We start from the raw sequence: 14,015 nt of genomic DNA on the forward strand, positions 1-14,015 counted from the left end.
ATGACTGACTTCTGCATTCTATCTTTCGTTTTCCCCCTTCTTGGCCGGCCGAAGTTCTGGTCATTTTTTTCCTCCTTAACTTGAGCTCTCCACAAAAACTATTAAAAGCCAACATTAAAATTAGTTCTGGTGTTGTTACCATAAGTGTTTTGATAGAACAGGAGAAACTCGTCATTAAAAATGAGACTGGGGGGGCCTGCTGGCTTAGTTTAGCATCGGACTCTTGATCTGGGCTCAGGTCATGATCTTGGGGTTGTGAGATCGAGCTCCGTGTCAGGGTTCATGCTGGGTGTGGAGCCTGCTTAGGATTCTCTGTCTCCCTCTCCCTCCTCCCTCTCTAAATAAAATAAATAAAAAATGAGATTGGGTATGACTCAAGATTTCCCCTCTTTTTACCTCTCCCCCCGCAGAGAGGCCAACCATTTTCAGGTCTTCAGTGATCACATCTCGCTCCCTTACTATCCTTCAAGCAGCAGAGAGTGCTTGGGTGGGCGCGACCTTCCCTTCTGATGTTTGGTTGGCATCCAGAGAGCCTGGTGACTGCTGGACTCAGTCTTTCCTTTGTACATCAAACCCAGCCAAGTCTCAAGTACACGGAGCTTCCCTCCGAAGGGGGCGTGCCACTTTCTAAATCCTGGTTGTTCCACTCTGAGATTAAGCCAACAGCTTCTTGGATGACATCAGTGCCACCAACACCGTCCCTGTCCAATATGTGCAGCATGCAGGCGACTGACACTGGTGCCACCAACCCCGTCCCTGTCCAATATGTGCAGCCCTGTGGGCTAGTGACGTCACTGCCACCAACGCCGTCCCTAATACGCGCAGCCCTGCAGGCCAGTGACTTTGGTGCCACCAACACCGTCCCTGCCCAGTATGCGTAGCCTTGCAGGCGAGTGACATTGGTGCCACCAATGCCGTCCCTGTCCAGTATGAGCAGCCCTGCGGGCGAGTGACATCACTGCCACCAACACTGCCGCTCTCCAATCCATATACCAGGTGAAACTTCCTCGTAAGTCCTTTCATGACGCCCCTGCCCCCACAGAGAATTTATTGTCCTGTTACCAGACCCATTCTAAGTTATTTCTTCCTCTCCTGTGCATGTTCCTTCCACTCACTGTGTCCGCCCGAAGTGTGCCTGTCCCTAAAATGCCTTCCCCTGTTCCCTCCGACTGTCCTCACTGTTTGCAGCTCTTGTTTTGGGCCTGTAATTGGTTTCTTTTCGACAATCCATCCTTACTGTGCTCTCTCTCTCTGCTGAACTTCTAGAGAACTCAGTCAAGCTGCTGACATCAGAGCACACGGACAGCGAGCCCAGGTTTCCCTGGGTGTAAGTGCGAAGCTGGTCTGGATGATCCCGAAACACCAGCTGTCAGCTGCCTCTTCCTAGTCGATACACTGAAGGGTATCTTGACCCAAGCAGTTCTCTCTCAAAATGAGCCCAGCGACCACCTGCCAGAGCCGCGGCGGGAGGCACGCCAGGGGACCTCCACTTCGTCCTGTCCTGACTGCTCCTCGGTGCTGCCGCACCGGGCAGGGAGCTCTGTGAGCGTCTCGGGCAAGCAGGCCTCCTGGAACTGCAGGGTGAACGGTCTCCCAGTGGGGAAGGCAGATGCAGACAAGGGAAGGGCTGTGCGGTGGCCACTCTCAGCCCTAAGCCCAAGCTCGGAGCCACGAACTGTGCCTGCCTCTCGCAGTGCCTCCCCAACCCCCGCCCTGGAATCCAGGCGCAGCTGCATGCATCAGTCTCTATCACTTTAAAAAGTACGGTCTTTTAAAAATCACAGTATCACTAATCTGTATTATCATCTCGGACAAGAGTCATTACTCACCGCTCTGGAAATTCCAGGGCTCCTCCTGCATCAACCACATCTGTCAACCACAGAACCAGGCTGCAGGGTCTGAGCCTGGACTGGGTTCCATGAAATTCAAGCCTTCACAAGATGATCAGAAGGATTTTTCCTGAGAAACTCCTGGGTACTCCAATGATCCTTCCTGAACTAGAATCATTTTCTGGTATTGAAAACCCACAGGGATGGCTTTTTAGGGGGCAGGAAAAATTTGTAAAATGATTATGAGGATGATTTTTCTAAAATACCCCTGTTTAACATTAGGTCTACTTTGGGGGCACATCTCTAAATTCATTTGTGGTTTTAAAAAGTGATTAGTAGGGGCGCCTGGGTGGCTCAGTGGGTTAAGCCTCTGCCTTCGGCTCAGGTCATGATCCCAGGGTCCTGGGATGGAGCCCCACATCGGGCTCTCTGCTCGGCGGGGAGCCTGCTTCCCCCTCTCTCTCTGCCTGCCTCTCTGCTTACTTGTGATCTCTGTCAAATAAATAAATAAAATCTTAAAAAAAAAAAAGTGATTAGTAAGTGATAGGTTACGAAAAGGACTAGGACTGCTTATAACTTCTGTCTCTCCAAAATACTGACTGTGCCCTCATGAGACTGTCCCACACTCTTCTTTCTCATGAAGGCACCAAGGCAGAATGGAAAATAGAAATGATTTTCTCGAGGTCACTTAATGAGTCAGTCTTGGAGATGGATTAGAGTTTAGATTGATCCTATCTTTCTCTTCTGAATTTTTGTCAAAAAGGTCAGTATGATCAACTAGCAAAGCACCAAAACCGTAAGAGTTTCTGCAAGGAGGTATAGATCGAGATAAACAGCTTGGCTTTAATTTCACTTGAAAATAGAGCTCTTGCACCTAATTTTCATTTAATTTGCAGATTTTTATCAACTAAGCACTAGTAACTTATTCCGCACCTGAGACTATACACCTCACACTCATAAAAGAGAAAAGTCATAAAAGAACCAGCGCTAGCTGGTTAGAGATTGCTTTGTTGACAAGGCAGCACAGCAACTTGGCGAGAATGATTTTTAAATCAAATTGCGCCAAAAAGTGAAAGAGCAAAGCTAAAAAGGAAAAGTGCTGAGATGCGTGCCGCATGCCACGTGCCATCAAGGCTGCCTGGGCTCATCCAGGCTGAGCACCTGCCCCTCTGCATTCAAGGTGGACTCCTTTGCTACACACACGCGCGCACACACACGTGCACACACGCGCACACACACACATGTGAAGGTACAGGGATATCGTTTGCAGGGCCCCACTTGGAATGTACTTCCTGCACAAAGTACTCCTTAACCCCCAGTGGACAGGCTGGGCGCCTCTCCTGGTAGAGCGCGCCTGACATTCTACTCTAATTGTTTTGTTCTCCTCTCAGCTCAGGGAGAGGAAGGATCCTGCTGTGCCGTCTTGTTCCCTGTGCTGCTCCCCAGAGCCTGGTGGGACCCTAAATATATCTTGTGGAAAGTAACTGTTAATGGAAATTGTAGTGCTGGTGAGGCTAAGAGGTAAGTAAGAAGCCCATCAGAGGCCTAACCAGGGGAAGGGGCAATGCCAGAAAGTCACTTGGTGGGACAGCACATGCTGGCACAAAGGTCTACTAGTGGGTCCTGCTGTTTACACACATTGAGAATAATCACACACTGCGACATGGATGAGTGGCCCGCAGGGGACCAGACTGCACACAGCTCCATTACATGAAAAGTCCAGAGCAGGCAAATCTAGAAAGAACACATTAGTGACTGCCTAGGGCTAGGGGTCTGGGGAGACTGAGGAGTGAGTGCTACTGGGCACGGTTTCTTTTTGGGATAATAAACTGAACGTGCTGATGGTTACACAACTCTGTCCATATATTAAAAATCACTGAATTGTGCACTTAACACACATATTGAAAACCTGTGAGCATTTTTTCTTTTTTAAAGATTTTATCTATTTATTTGACAGAGATCACAAGTAGGCAGAGAGAGAGGAGGAAGCAGGCTCCCTGCTGAGCAGAGAGCCCAGTGTGGGACTTGATCCGAGGATCCTGAGATCATGATCTGAGCCGAAGGCAGAGGCTTAACCCACTGAGCCACCCAGGCACCCCCCTGTGAGCATTTTTAATACACTAAAAGTACTTTATTAAATTTTTAAAATACTTGATTAATGATACGAACACTCATGATTTGCAGGGCAGATATGACTCATAATAATGTATATGTTAGGTGTTACCTAACAACGGTCGCCGGGGTGGATAAGAGAAACAATTTTCACAGCCACAAAATGTAACTAAGAGAGGGTGAGAGGATCCAACCCGCTCGGGTCAACTGAACACTGCAAAAATAACTGAAATGCATCTGTAAATAACGGTGAGCGGCCGTAGGCGGCAACATCTTCTTTCCTTGTGGGTCAAACAGAGCGCTTACTACTGAACACAGAGCTGCTTGTCATCTAGGAAACACTGGGAAGCCCAAAGAAGGGAAGAGACAATGAAGAAATCAGCACCAACAGACTCCATCGCTTTCGTGACAAAACCCCCTCCTGGCTCACACCACGCACGGTGCACCCACAGAGGGCTTCACCAGACCTCTGCTTCCAAGGGAAATGGAGATTCTTAGAGAAGCACCTTCTGGAAAGTTCAAACACCAAGTTTTCATCGTGGCATTGAAGATGAAACAATAGAGAAACTGGCAGGCACACAACTAACAGATGATCAGCACCCAGAGAGAATTAAGACTTCTTGGTAAAACTTCGCTTTGAAAGCTGCCAGCTACAGAATCTTCTAGAGCAGCAGGCCGGCAAAGTTCTTTTTTATCTAAGATCAGGTAGTGAGTGTTTCAGGCTTTGAAGACCAAGAGGCAAAACTGAAGATCCTCTGCAGGTACTCAGAGAACCACTGACAATGCACAACCCAGTCTTAGCTTTGCGGCCAAGCCTACTGACCCTTGTTCTAGGGGTTACAAGTTTTTAAGAGGAGTGACTATCAGGTTAGCTCCTAAATCAGAACTTTCCTCAAACACTGAGGGCCAGAAAACAGACATCCAGTGAGATCATAACAACTAATATTTATAGATCTTTCTGGAATATAAAGTAATTCCGTATAAAATCTTTTATCCTCATGACAATGCTATTAGGTAGACTGTGTACAGATTTCCCTGTCAACACAGGGCTGATCCCTTCACTGCAAATTCCTTGCTCCTTCACTTCCATTCTGGTGCTTTCCTACAGTGCAGCACCTGGGCGTCTTCCCTCACGACCGGCAGAGAGGGCCCCACGAGCCGAGAAGCCGTGGAGATGCGCAGCAAGTCGGACGTTCAAATGCTCACGCCTGTGGGGGTTTCAGGGCTGCCCCAGGGATGCGACCACGCAGACGCCCTGTGAGGCCTGACTGTGGCCCTTTGCTCTCACTCCGTCAGGGAGCCCCGCCTCACCACACACCCTGAGAACACGCAGCCCTTGTCACCTCCCCACGGGCCTTCTTCCCCCGGGTCACCTTTTCCACTCATCACTCAGATGATGGCCAACATAATCCTTCTGAAAAACAAACCTAACCTGCTCCCCTCCTCATAAGGCCTCAGTGACTCATGACTTCTTGCAGAACAAAAGGAAAAACAACTTTTCACGCGGCCTAAGAGCTGCTCTGTCCGGGCCTCCGCGCTCTCCCCGGCCTCTTCCTTCGGGAAACCTGCGAAGGCAGTTAGCGGTCGCTCCCACAGCTGTTTCGAGGCTCTCTATTTCTTCTCCCTGGGTTCCCTGGGCCTGAAACACCTACCTGAATGTTGGTGTCTTCAAGGTTGCTCTCAGGCACGGAGGGGGACCGGGACTCCGGTTCTGCTGCACACGAGCTCCAGCCGGGACCCAGCGCCTGCCCTGCCCGTGTCTCCTCCCCTAGCACTGCCCATCTCTCGAGGGCCCGAGCAGTGTCCTTCACGCGCCCAGTGCTACACACTCCAGCAGGACCGCGAGAGACAAAAACAAGCAAAACGCACAGCTCCTGGCTGTCAAGAGCTCACCTACCCCTCAATGAGGGAATGCAGCACAGACCCGTGAGAGGTCACGTAACGGCCAAAGTGGAAAAATGACCCGCGGCTGCCGAGTACCACAGTGACTCTGAGCCGGGCCCAGCCACGCGGCCAGCGGCTGCCAGGGAGAGGACAGCAGCCACGGCCTGAGACGCTGCCCCAGGATGCACAGAGGAGTGGGAGGACCAGAAGGGAGGACTGGGGCCCTACCATGCGGTAAACACAGTGACCGTCACTACGAGTCCTCGAGACAACGGTTCGGGGCCTGTCGGCAGTAAGCACCATGAGCAGGTCCAGAAAGATCACATCGCTGGGCCTCATGAACTTAAGGACACTACACTCTGGCCCTACTGGTGCTCTGGCCTCAAGCTCTAGGGGAAGCACGGGGACAGAGTCGTCCCGGCGCTCCCCATCCTTTAAGCCATGGAAGCTGTACACCCCGGGGAGCGTTCTAAAAACGTCTGCAGTCGTACAACATCACAGCTAACTTGAAAGACCGCAGGTGGCCCCGGAATGAGGCCAGCTGCTCAGAATGGAAGTGACACGTGTCCCTCCGCTCCCAGTCCGCGGGCGGCCTCTCCGAGCGGCACTCCCAAAAAGCGAACCGGTTCTTGCTGAGTCCAGGGTCTTCTCCTCCTTACTATCTCTGCTTCGAGTTTACTTGGTGGGTGGGGGGTACCTGAGTCCGAACACCCGCCTTCCCACTCCCCCGCAAACATTCTGTTCTCCCTGGCTGCGGAACTGCACGGGTTTCTGCTTCCCTCCCTGGAACCGCTTCCTTCCTCCCCTGGGCTCTGGAAACGTGGGTCCCAGGGGGTCTTTAATGGTCTGTTCCCACGTGTCCTCTCACAGAGGGTATCTGGACACTTCCCAGGCCCCACTATTCCCCTGTATTCAGCTGGCCTTGGTACATCAAGTTGTTCTGTAAATATTTATTGTACACATATTTGTCATGAATTCCCCAAATACTGAGTTCCTGCCATGTGCCAAGCATTACTCACATGCTGGCGCTACAGAGAAAAAAGTCTCCACCCACCCCAAGACACACTACTGGCAGAGAGAGGGAAGTCAATCGGAGTAAGGCACCTGATCGTGGTGAGGGCCACGAACGAGACCCCAGGGGCTGGCGGGCTAGAGAGAGGATCAGAGCCGACCGGGAGGCTGCAGCAGGCTTCCCAGAGGAGGTGATGTTTGAATGGAGCCCTGAATGAACAGGAGTTGGACAAGCAGACCCTGTGCATGTGCTGGGCGAGGGTGGGGGTAGTTTGTCTCAGGCAGAGCACAGGGCAGAAGCGAGGGCACGTGGTGAGAGACACTGGGGCTCTGATACACCCCTGAGCTGAGCGGGGTTAGCCGAAGGCTGCGTGTGGGGCTGGGCGAGCACACGTGGCTAAAACGCAGGAAGGGCTCCGGGTAATGAGTGTTAACTACCTTGAAAGCCACGAAGGGCTTCTGAAGGAGTTTGGTGGAGTGAAACAGTCAGATTTGTGTGTCAAAGAGATCACCCTGGGGGACGACTCGTGGGGCCGGGACAGGAGAGGGGCCAGACTCAGAGGCAAGCTAAGTGTTGATGAGCTAAGGCAGTGGGAGGGAGACGGGGGATGACGGCTTTCTACCCGCAGGTGAAGCCAGGATGTTCTGGCTTGGGTCTCTGGGCAGGTGATAGTGGTTTTCATTTGGGGAGGGAGTGAGGAAAAGCCATTTTAGCCAAGAAATGAAGATTTCATGTGCCCATGGAGTGTGCAGGTGGAGATGTCCAGTGGGCGGGGGATGTTTGGGACTGGAGCCCAGGAGAGAGGGAGTCTGGTCCATAACCCAGATCTGGCTGCTGGAGCTGACAGCGGGGTGAATGGGAGGGACGGGGGGTCACCTGCTGGGATGGCAGAGCCTCGAGAAACAGCAGGGAGCGAGCGGGGAGGTGCCCAGTACAGAGAATGCCCTGATTTTGGCCACGGCACTCACACAGCTGGATTTAAAGATCGTATTCTATCTGTCTCCTCCTCCTTGCTCTCTCCTTTCTCCCGTCCACAGTACACACTGCAATAAGACAGATTTTTCTAGAACACTGTCCTGCCTTTACTACCAGCTAAACCGCATTTCACAGCCTCCTGTGTCGAAACCCAAATCTGTCGTCAGGTTAAAGCACCCTCTATTACAGGTGCAGAATGATTTCCTGTCTCTCACTTGTACCTGGCCCTGCTTCGACCGGGGGGCCTTCTTGGGGTCTTCCTTTCCAGGGCCTCTAATCACCTCCCTGCCTGCCCCACTCCTGCTGGTTCTTGGCTTGGGTATTAGCTGCCTCATCTCAGCCCACCCAATCCTGTCTGTCCTCCCACTGAAACCACACGGTAGCGGGCAGCAGGGACAGCGCTCTTCTCGGCTACCTTACGCTCTGGGTGCTCAGGCCAATGATTCCTTGTTCCCGGATGTTCTCTAATTCAAGTATATCCGCCAAGGCTCCCTGAACTTGATCACAGAGTCACTGCGGAAAGGACACGTTTTGCACTTCTCTCCTGCCCACGGAGTACCCACCAGCCTTGCTCAAAGAGTCGAAGTAATGACCGACCGCCCGTGACCCCGGAGCCCAGTGAGGGGCACAGGTGGATGACAGAGGGCACGGAGCAGCCACTGGGCAGAGAGATGAACTACGCCAGCACAAAGCGAAAGATCTGTGAAGGCACACACTGAGACAACGCTTGAGCATTATACTGGCATGCTTATCTACCAGAAACATCTACTGCCGGAGAGACGGAATGACTCAGGCAACTGACATGAGCCAGCCCCTGTCACCAGCCACCCAGTGCTGGCACAGGAGGAGTGGCCAGGACGGCAGGGACGGCCCCACTCTCGGGCTGGACTGGCTAGTGACAGCAATAGAGACCAGTGCTGAGCCCTTGCACACCACTCCCCCTCAAGGAGAAGCAGCAGCCAGTGCAAGACAGGCTATGCTGGGCCCTTTTCACTCTGGAAGGGACAGTGTTATGAACCGAAAGCTGCCCACCCCCAAATTCACAGGTTGAAGTTCCTAACCCCCCTTGTGACCAGAGCTGGGGACAGGGCCTTTCAGGAGATAATTAAGGTTAAACGAGATCATAAGGGTGGGACCTGAATCCAACAGGACTGCTGTCCTCCTAAGACGAGACACCAAGACATGCGCACTCTGGGAAAAGGCCATGTGAGGCCGGAGTGGGAAAGGCGGGTCATCTGCAGGCCCAGGAGAGTCCTCTCCAAAACCGACCCTGCTGGCACGCTGATCTTGGACTTCTAGCCTCCACAACAGGAAGGAAAGAATGTTCTGCTGTGGTAGCCTAAGTGGACGCTAACGAAGGCAGCAACGTGGCATCACCGGAGCGGACATGCACTCTGGTTCTAGGTCCGCTGCCTTTTCTGTCAGCCAGAGCCACCACCTGGGGGTTACAGAAGTTTGCTCCACCCACCAGGCTCCAAGCTAACGTCGTGTCACATCGCAAGGTCACTTACGAGGGGTGCACGGGCGGCACCGACCCCCTCACACATCACACGGCTCACCAGTCTGGAGGGGGAGCTCTGCAAGGACGGCTCTGGCGGTTCCGGCACGCAGTACAAACCCTAAATCAACAACCACCATCCAGGTGCTGCGTGCCCAGCAGGGAGAACACGTGGGCCCTGCGAAGAAGACAGAGTGGGGGCAGTGGCCCTAAGTACCCTCTCACCCAGTGACCCGCTTGGGAATCTGGGCTTCCTGTCCCTGAAACTAGATTCCATGGGTTCAGAGAGCTCACCTCCCAAGAGGGTAACACTTCCACTGGGGTCAAGATAAGAAGGCCATTACATGTGAAGTGAGAGCTGCTGCCCAGTCATTTTGGGCTCTTGTGCAGACAGCAGCAGGCCAGGAAAGAAGTCATTTTCATGGCAGGATTAAGTAACTGTAATCCTCCGGAAAAAGCACAACTAGGGGGACAAAAAGTAGGAGGGAAAAACGTGTGGCAGGAGGGCGTCTCCTGGGATGCCCATGCCCTGGTTTTTTACGGTAAAAGGACAAGAGCAGCAGACACAGCCTGAGAGAGGCACGGTGACCGGGGACTGAGACCTCACAGGGATGACGCTCTGTGTCACTTCACCAAGACTGTCTTCCTGCCAACGGTGGAATGGAAAGTAGAAGAGGGAGGGGGTGGCCAGGGTGGCCTGGAGAGCAACTCCAGCAGAAGGGGATGAAGTGTGTCCTAATCTTCCTCCTGAAGGTTTCTCCTGGGGCAAGAGCGTCACTGGAGTCTTGCAGGAGCTGCTCCAAGAACTTCTGTCAACCAGGAAGATGCCAGCAGCACAAGGGGTGGGCGCTTTGGCCCACCGCCCGGATCCCCTGCCTCCCCAGGACAGAAGTGCTCCACCTGCCTGCCGAGGGGGACTGCTGGCAACGGACAGCTCTCCAGGGACACCCCCTGCGGACAGCGTGCAACACGGGACAGCCAGTCGGCCCGAGACCTGCAGTCTGCACCCAGTGACTGGCTGGTGGAGGTTTCAAGAGTCAGCTCTTTGGCCAAATCCAGTGCAATCTGGAAGGGCTCTCCATGGCTCTCTGTGAAGCTGGCTCAGACCCTCTTCATAATTCTTGTTCAGTCCCCCCGAAAGATGTGGATTCCGACAGTGTTCCCTAAGAAACCTGATGCATGAAGATGTCCCTGGGGACGCCAAGCTAAGCAATACGACCTCTCTGGTTTGCTCACGAGCATGGGCTCCACGAGCTATCTAATGGGGAGTCCTAGGTATTCCGAAGGCACCTCAGTCAATGTATTTCCCCCAGATCCGCTCTGTTGGTATTGGTGAAATGGTGCTGTCATCAATCCATCCCATTATCTAAGCCAGAAACCTCAGAATCATACCCTGTCTGTTTCTCTCCCCCACAGCTCTGCCCATTCTACCTGGAAAATATTTATACCCACCATGACTTCATTTTTTGGACACTGGTCTTTCTGAGTTCTCATACTTTTCATTCTTTCTTCTCTTTCCTTATAGGATCCAGCTCCCCCTCTTGCTACTCACAAGGCTCCGTCTGTGGCTTATGTTCATCTTGGATGTAATTCTCTTAAAGGACTCGCTTAGCACCTAGTCAACCCTACGAAGCTGACTCCGTGGTCTATACCTCTAGCTCTGACCTGAGAGAGAGGTCTGTCCTCCACATTTAACTCTATCACAGGTGTCTTTGTTGTATGTTCCAGAGTCATCTCAAGGTCAAATACCTCTGTAGGGAACAACCTGGGTTTTCTTTTTCACCTATAGGCTCAGCCCAATAATAAGGGTAAATAAACTCTAGGACCCCTATCTCCAATGGGACACCTGGGATACCACACTTGATCTCACTTTTCCAGACCACCGTGAGGCCTGCAGACCTAGTTCTCACACCCAGTTAAGGCAGGAAGGAAACAGGGAGATGGCGTGAGAGAACAGTATCCTCTCTCATACCCCAGAGGTAAAGGAGACGGACATAGAGATAAAGAGCCCGGTGTGCTGGATGGCAGAGTGCCAGAGCGAGATCAGTAGGAGGGTCGGGCTGACATATAGTAACCCTTGAAAGATGGGGTGCCGTTAGAGTGATTGCATACAGCAGTTTTTATAGATAAATGTGCAGTATTTCCTGATACTGATGACGAGGCTAAGAAAACACAGCCTTTGATTCACTGGTTATTCCCCTGAAACTTTCTCATCTTCACAGTCTCTCCCTTTCAACCAAGGAAAATCGAGAAGCTTCACATCTGCCCTTCACTGCAGCGCACATGATAACCAGCATTTTTAACAGGAACACACTGTGGCTTTTACAAGATTATAAGGACAGATAAATATCATGTTAACTAGGTTGGTGTTTCTCTAAGAAATTATGTTTATCTAATAGAAGTGGAATGAGAATGCCCAGTTTGACCAGTCCTTTCAGCTGCAAATTTTTTTTTTTACTAAAAAAACCAAAAAAACCCAAAGCGCTAAGAAAACCACTAACAGAGACCTACATCCTATGTGGAAACGTCAAGTTCTCCAGGCTGCCATGCGCAGGAGTGGCGCGTCCTCTCGGTTACATGGTAAGCCGCAGAGGTGAAGTGTGCCGAGCACTTGGGCCTTTCCAATCTGTCTGCCGCTGCTTACCTGCTGTCTCTGTCGTCTCACTTGTGCAAACTGAGAGAGCGTCAGCTGCCGGTCAAGCCGCTCCATCCTCTGCTGTCTCTGGATGTCGACGGTGGCCCCCATCCCAATCCGGGCTTCGGTGGCGGGTTCTGGAGATGAGAAGATAGGCTCCAGCGTCCAAGAAAAGAACTTCGCCATCCATATGGGAACGCAGAGCGCCTGGTGGAGCCGGAATACTTTGCTGTGGTAGCAGAGGCCCGATGCCTGAAAGAAGGAGGTCCAATGGGATGGTTTCACCGTAACCGCGTTCGAGAACATACTAACACAGAAATCAGGAAGACCACAAAATACTTCCCAGGCTATGCTCCTTCATTCTAGCAGTGCTGGGTGGTAACCAACACTCCTACCAGGTGCATAGCAGTAAGCAGGACAAGTAAACAAGAACTTAATTTACTCACTAAACAAATTTGTTTTTATAAAGCTAGAAGAGACAGCAAAATCCTAACCACTTCGCACTCAAAGAACTGGCCAAGTATTTAAAAAACAATGTTTTCTTTAACAAAAAAAGCCATACAAGATCTGATTACTGAAACACTTTCACACTGTACTACCTCTGTGGTTACTCTTACTGGCAGATGGCCATCAGAGAGATACTGGCAGAAACCAACTTTAAGGGATGCCTGAGTGGCTCAAAGGTTTGAGCGTCTGCCTTCAGCTCAGGTCATGATCCCAGGGTCCTGGGATCGAGCCCTACATCGGGATCCCCGCTTCTCCCTCTGCCTGTCAATCCTCCTGCTTGTGCTCTCTCTTTTTCTTGCTGACAAATAAATAAAATCTTAAAAAAAAAACCAAACTTTAATGGCCAATGATGCAACCCAGCCATATAAGAAATTTATCAGAAAATAAAGACAGTTTACAATTTACATAGTGTTCTGATACATTTTTCAAGTACTGATTTTTCTAGTTTTAAAATCCTCACCAATAGTAATTCACAATTCTACTTACAAACAAGCCTATTTTTTTTTCATCTTTAAGGTAATTCATATGGTATGAGACATCTAAAGACTGGTTTTCTAGGTTAAAATGAGTTTGGCTATTCTTTTGTAAAAAAAATCTTTAATTTTGTGAATCTGATTCTTAAGATAAATTATTCATAGCAAATTAGAAAATATTTGACAATGTGCTAATAGGAGAAAAGTACACTTTAATGTTTTAATAAAATCTAAATCAATTATGAGGCAAGACTTTATTGAGCACTGTTCCAGGCACTCAGCGGACAGTGGAGGACAAGATGGACAAGGCCCTGTTCTTGTACGGGTTAACAGTGGTCGGTATGGCAAATACGGAGTGAGGCAGCAAACACATAAAACAATTCCAGATAAGTTCTGTGAAGGAAACAAAATAAAGTGGCCTGGAGCAGGGACTATCTGTAGGTCAGCGTCAGGGAAGCTTTGGAGGAAGCGACATTTGAGCAAAGCTCTTCAGGATAATGGGGTGCCAGCGATCTGAAGACGTGGGAAGAACATCTCAGGCAGCGCAAACAGAAATGCGACGCAGCGGTGGGCCCGGGAGCATCTAGGAGAGATCCGGGCGGGGACCTGGACCTCCAGGGAAAGCTCAGCAGAGGTAAGGATCTGGGGGTCTGGGGCACTGACAGCAGTTCAAGCAACGGGAATAGGTAAGAGCAAGGGTGCGGGACAAACAACAGAAGGGAGAACTTCGGATTTAACCCAGCAATATTCTGTGCGTGGACGGGGTAGGAGAAGCCAGTGGAGCCATCTGGCAGCCCACCAGGGGACAGGCGGAAAAGGCTTAGCGTCCGCAAAGCACAGAGAACATCTCAGGCTGGGGACAGCCAGTATGAACCACACAGCTCTGTGGTCAACCAGGCCAGGGAGTAAAATGACCCCCGGATCTGGCAAAAACGGAAGCCTTTGATGACCTTATAAGTACAGTTTCGGTGCTGTGGTAGGAGCAAGACACAGACTCGTGCAGAGGGAAGAGAGAAGGCAAAGGAGTTTGGGTTTCAAATAACTTCTATGTCACTTCTCTCAAAACTGGTACAGAAGAACCAAGAAAATG

The 14,015-nt window shown here is 51.1% G+C and overlaps 1 protein-coding gene across 2 annotated transcripts in view; it reads right to left on the reverse strand.

Moving 5' to 3' along the window:
- The window catches only part of UBAC2 (UBA domain containing 2), a 171,751-nt gene that overhangs the window by 28,589 nt on the left and 129,147 nt on the right, over positions 1 to 14,015 (reverse strand). For both annotated transcript variants that reach the window (XM_080798195.1, XM_080798196.1), the window contains one exon: positions 11,955 to 12,197. In XM_080798195.1, the coding sequence (XP_080654321.1) occupies positions 11,955 to 12,197 (243 nt within the window). The remainder of the gene's footprint in view (positions 1 to 11,954; positions 12,198 to 14,015) is intronic.

Source organism: Martes martes (genome assembly GCF_963455335.1).
Source record: "Martes martes genome assembly, chromosome: 3".
In the NCBI taxonomy this organism is placed as follows: Eukaryota; Metazoa; Chordata; class Mammalia; order Carnivora; family Mustelidae; genus Martes; species Martes martes.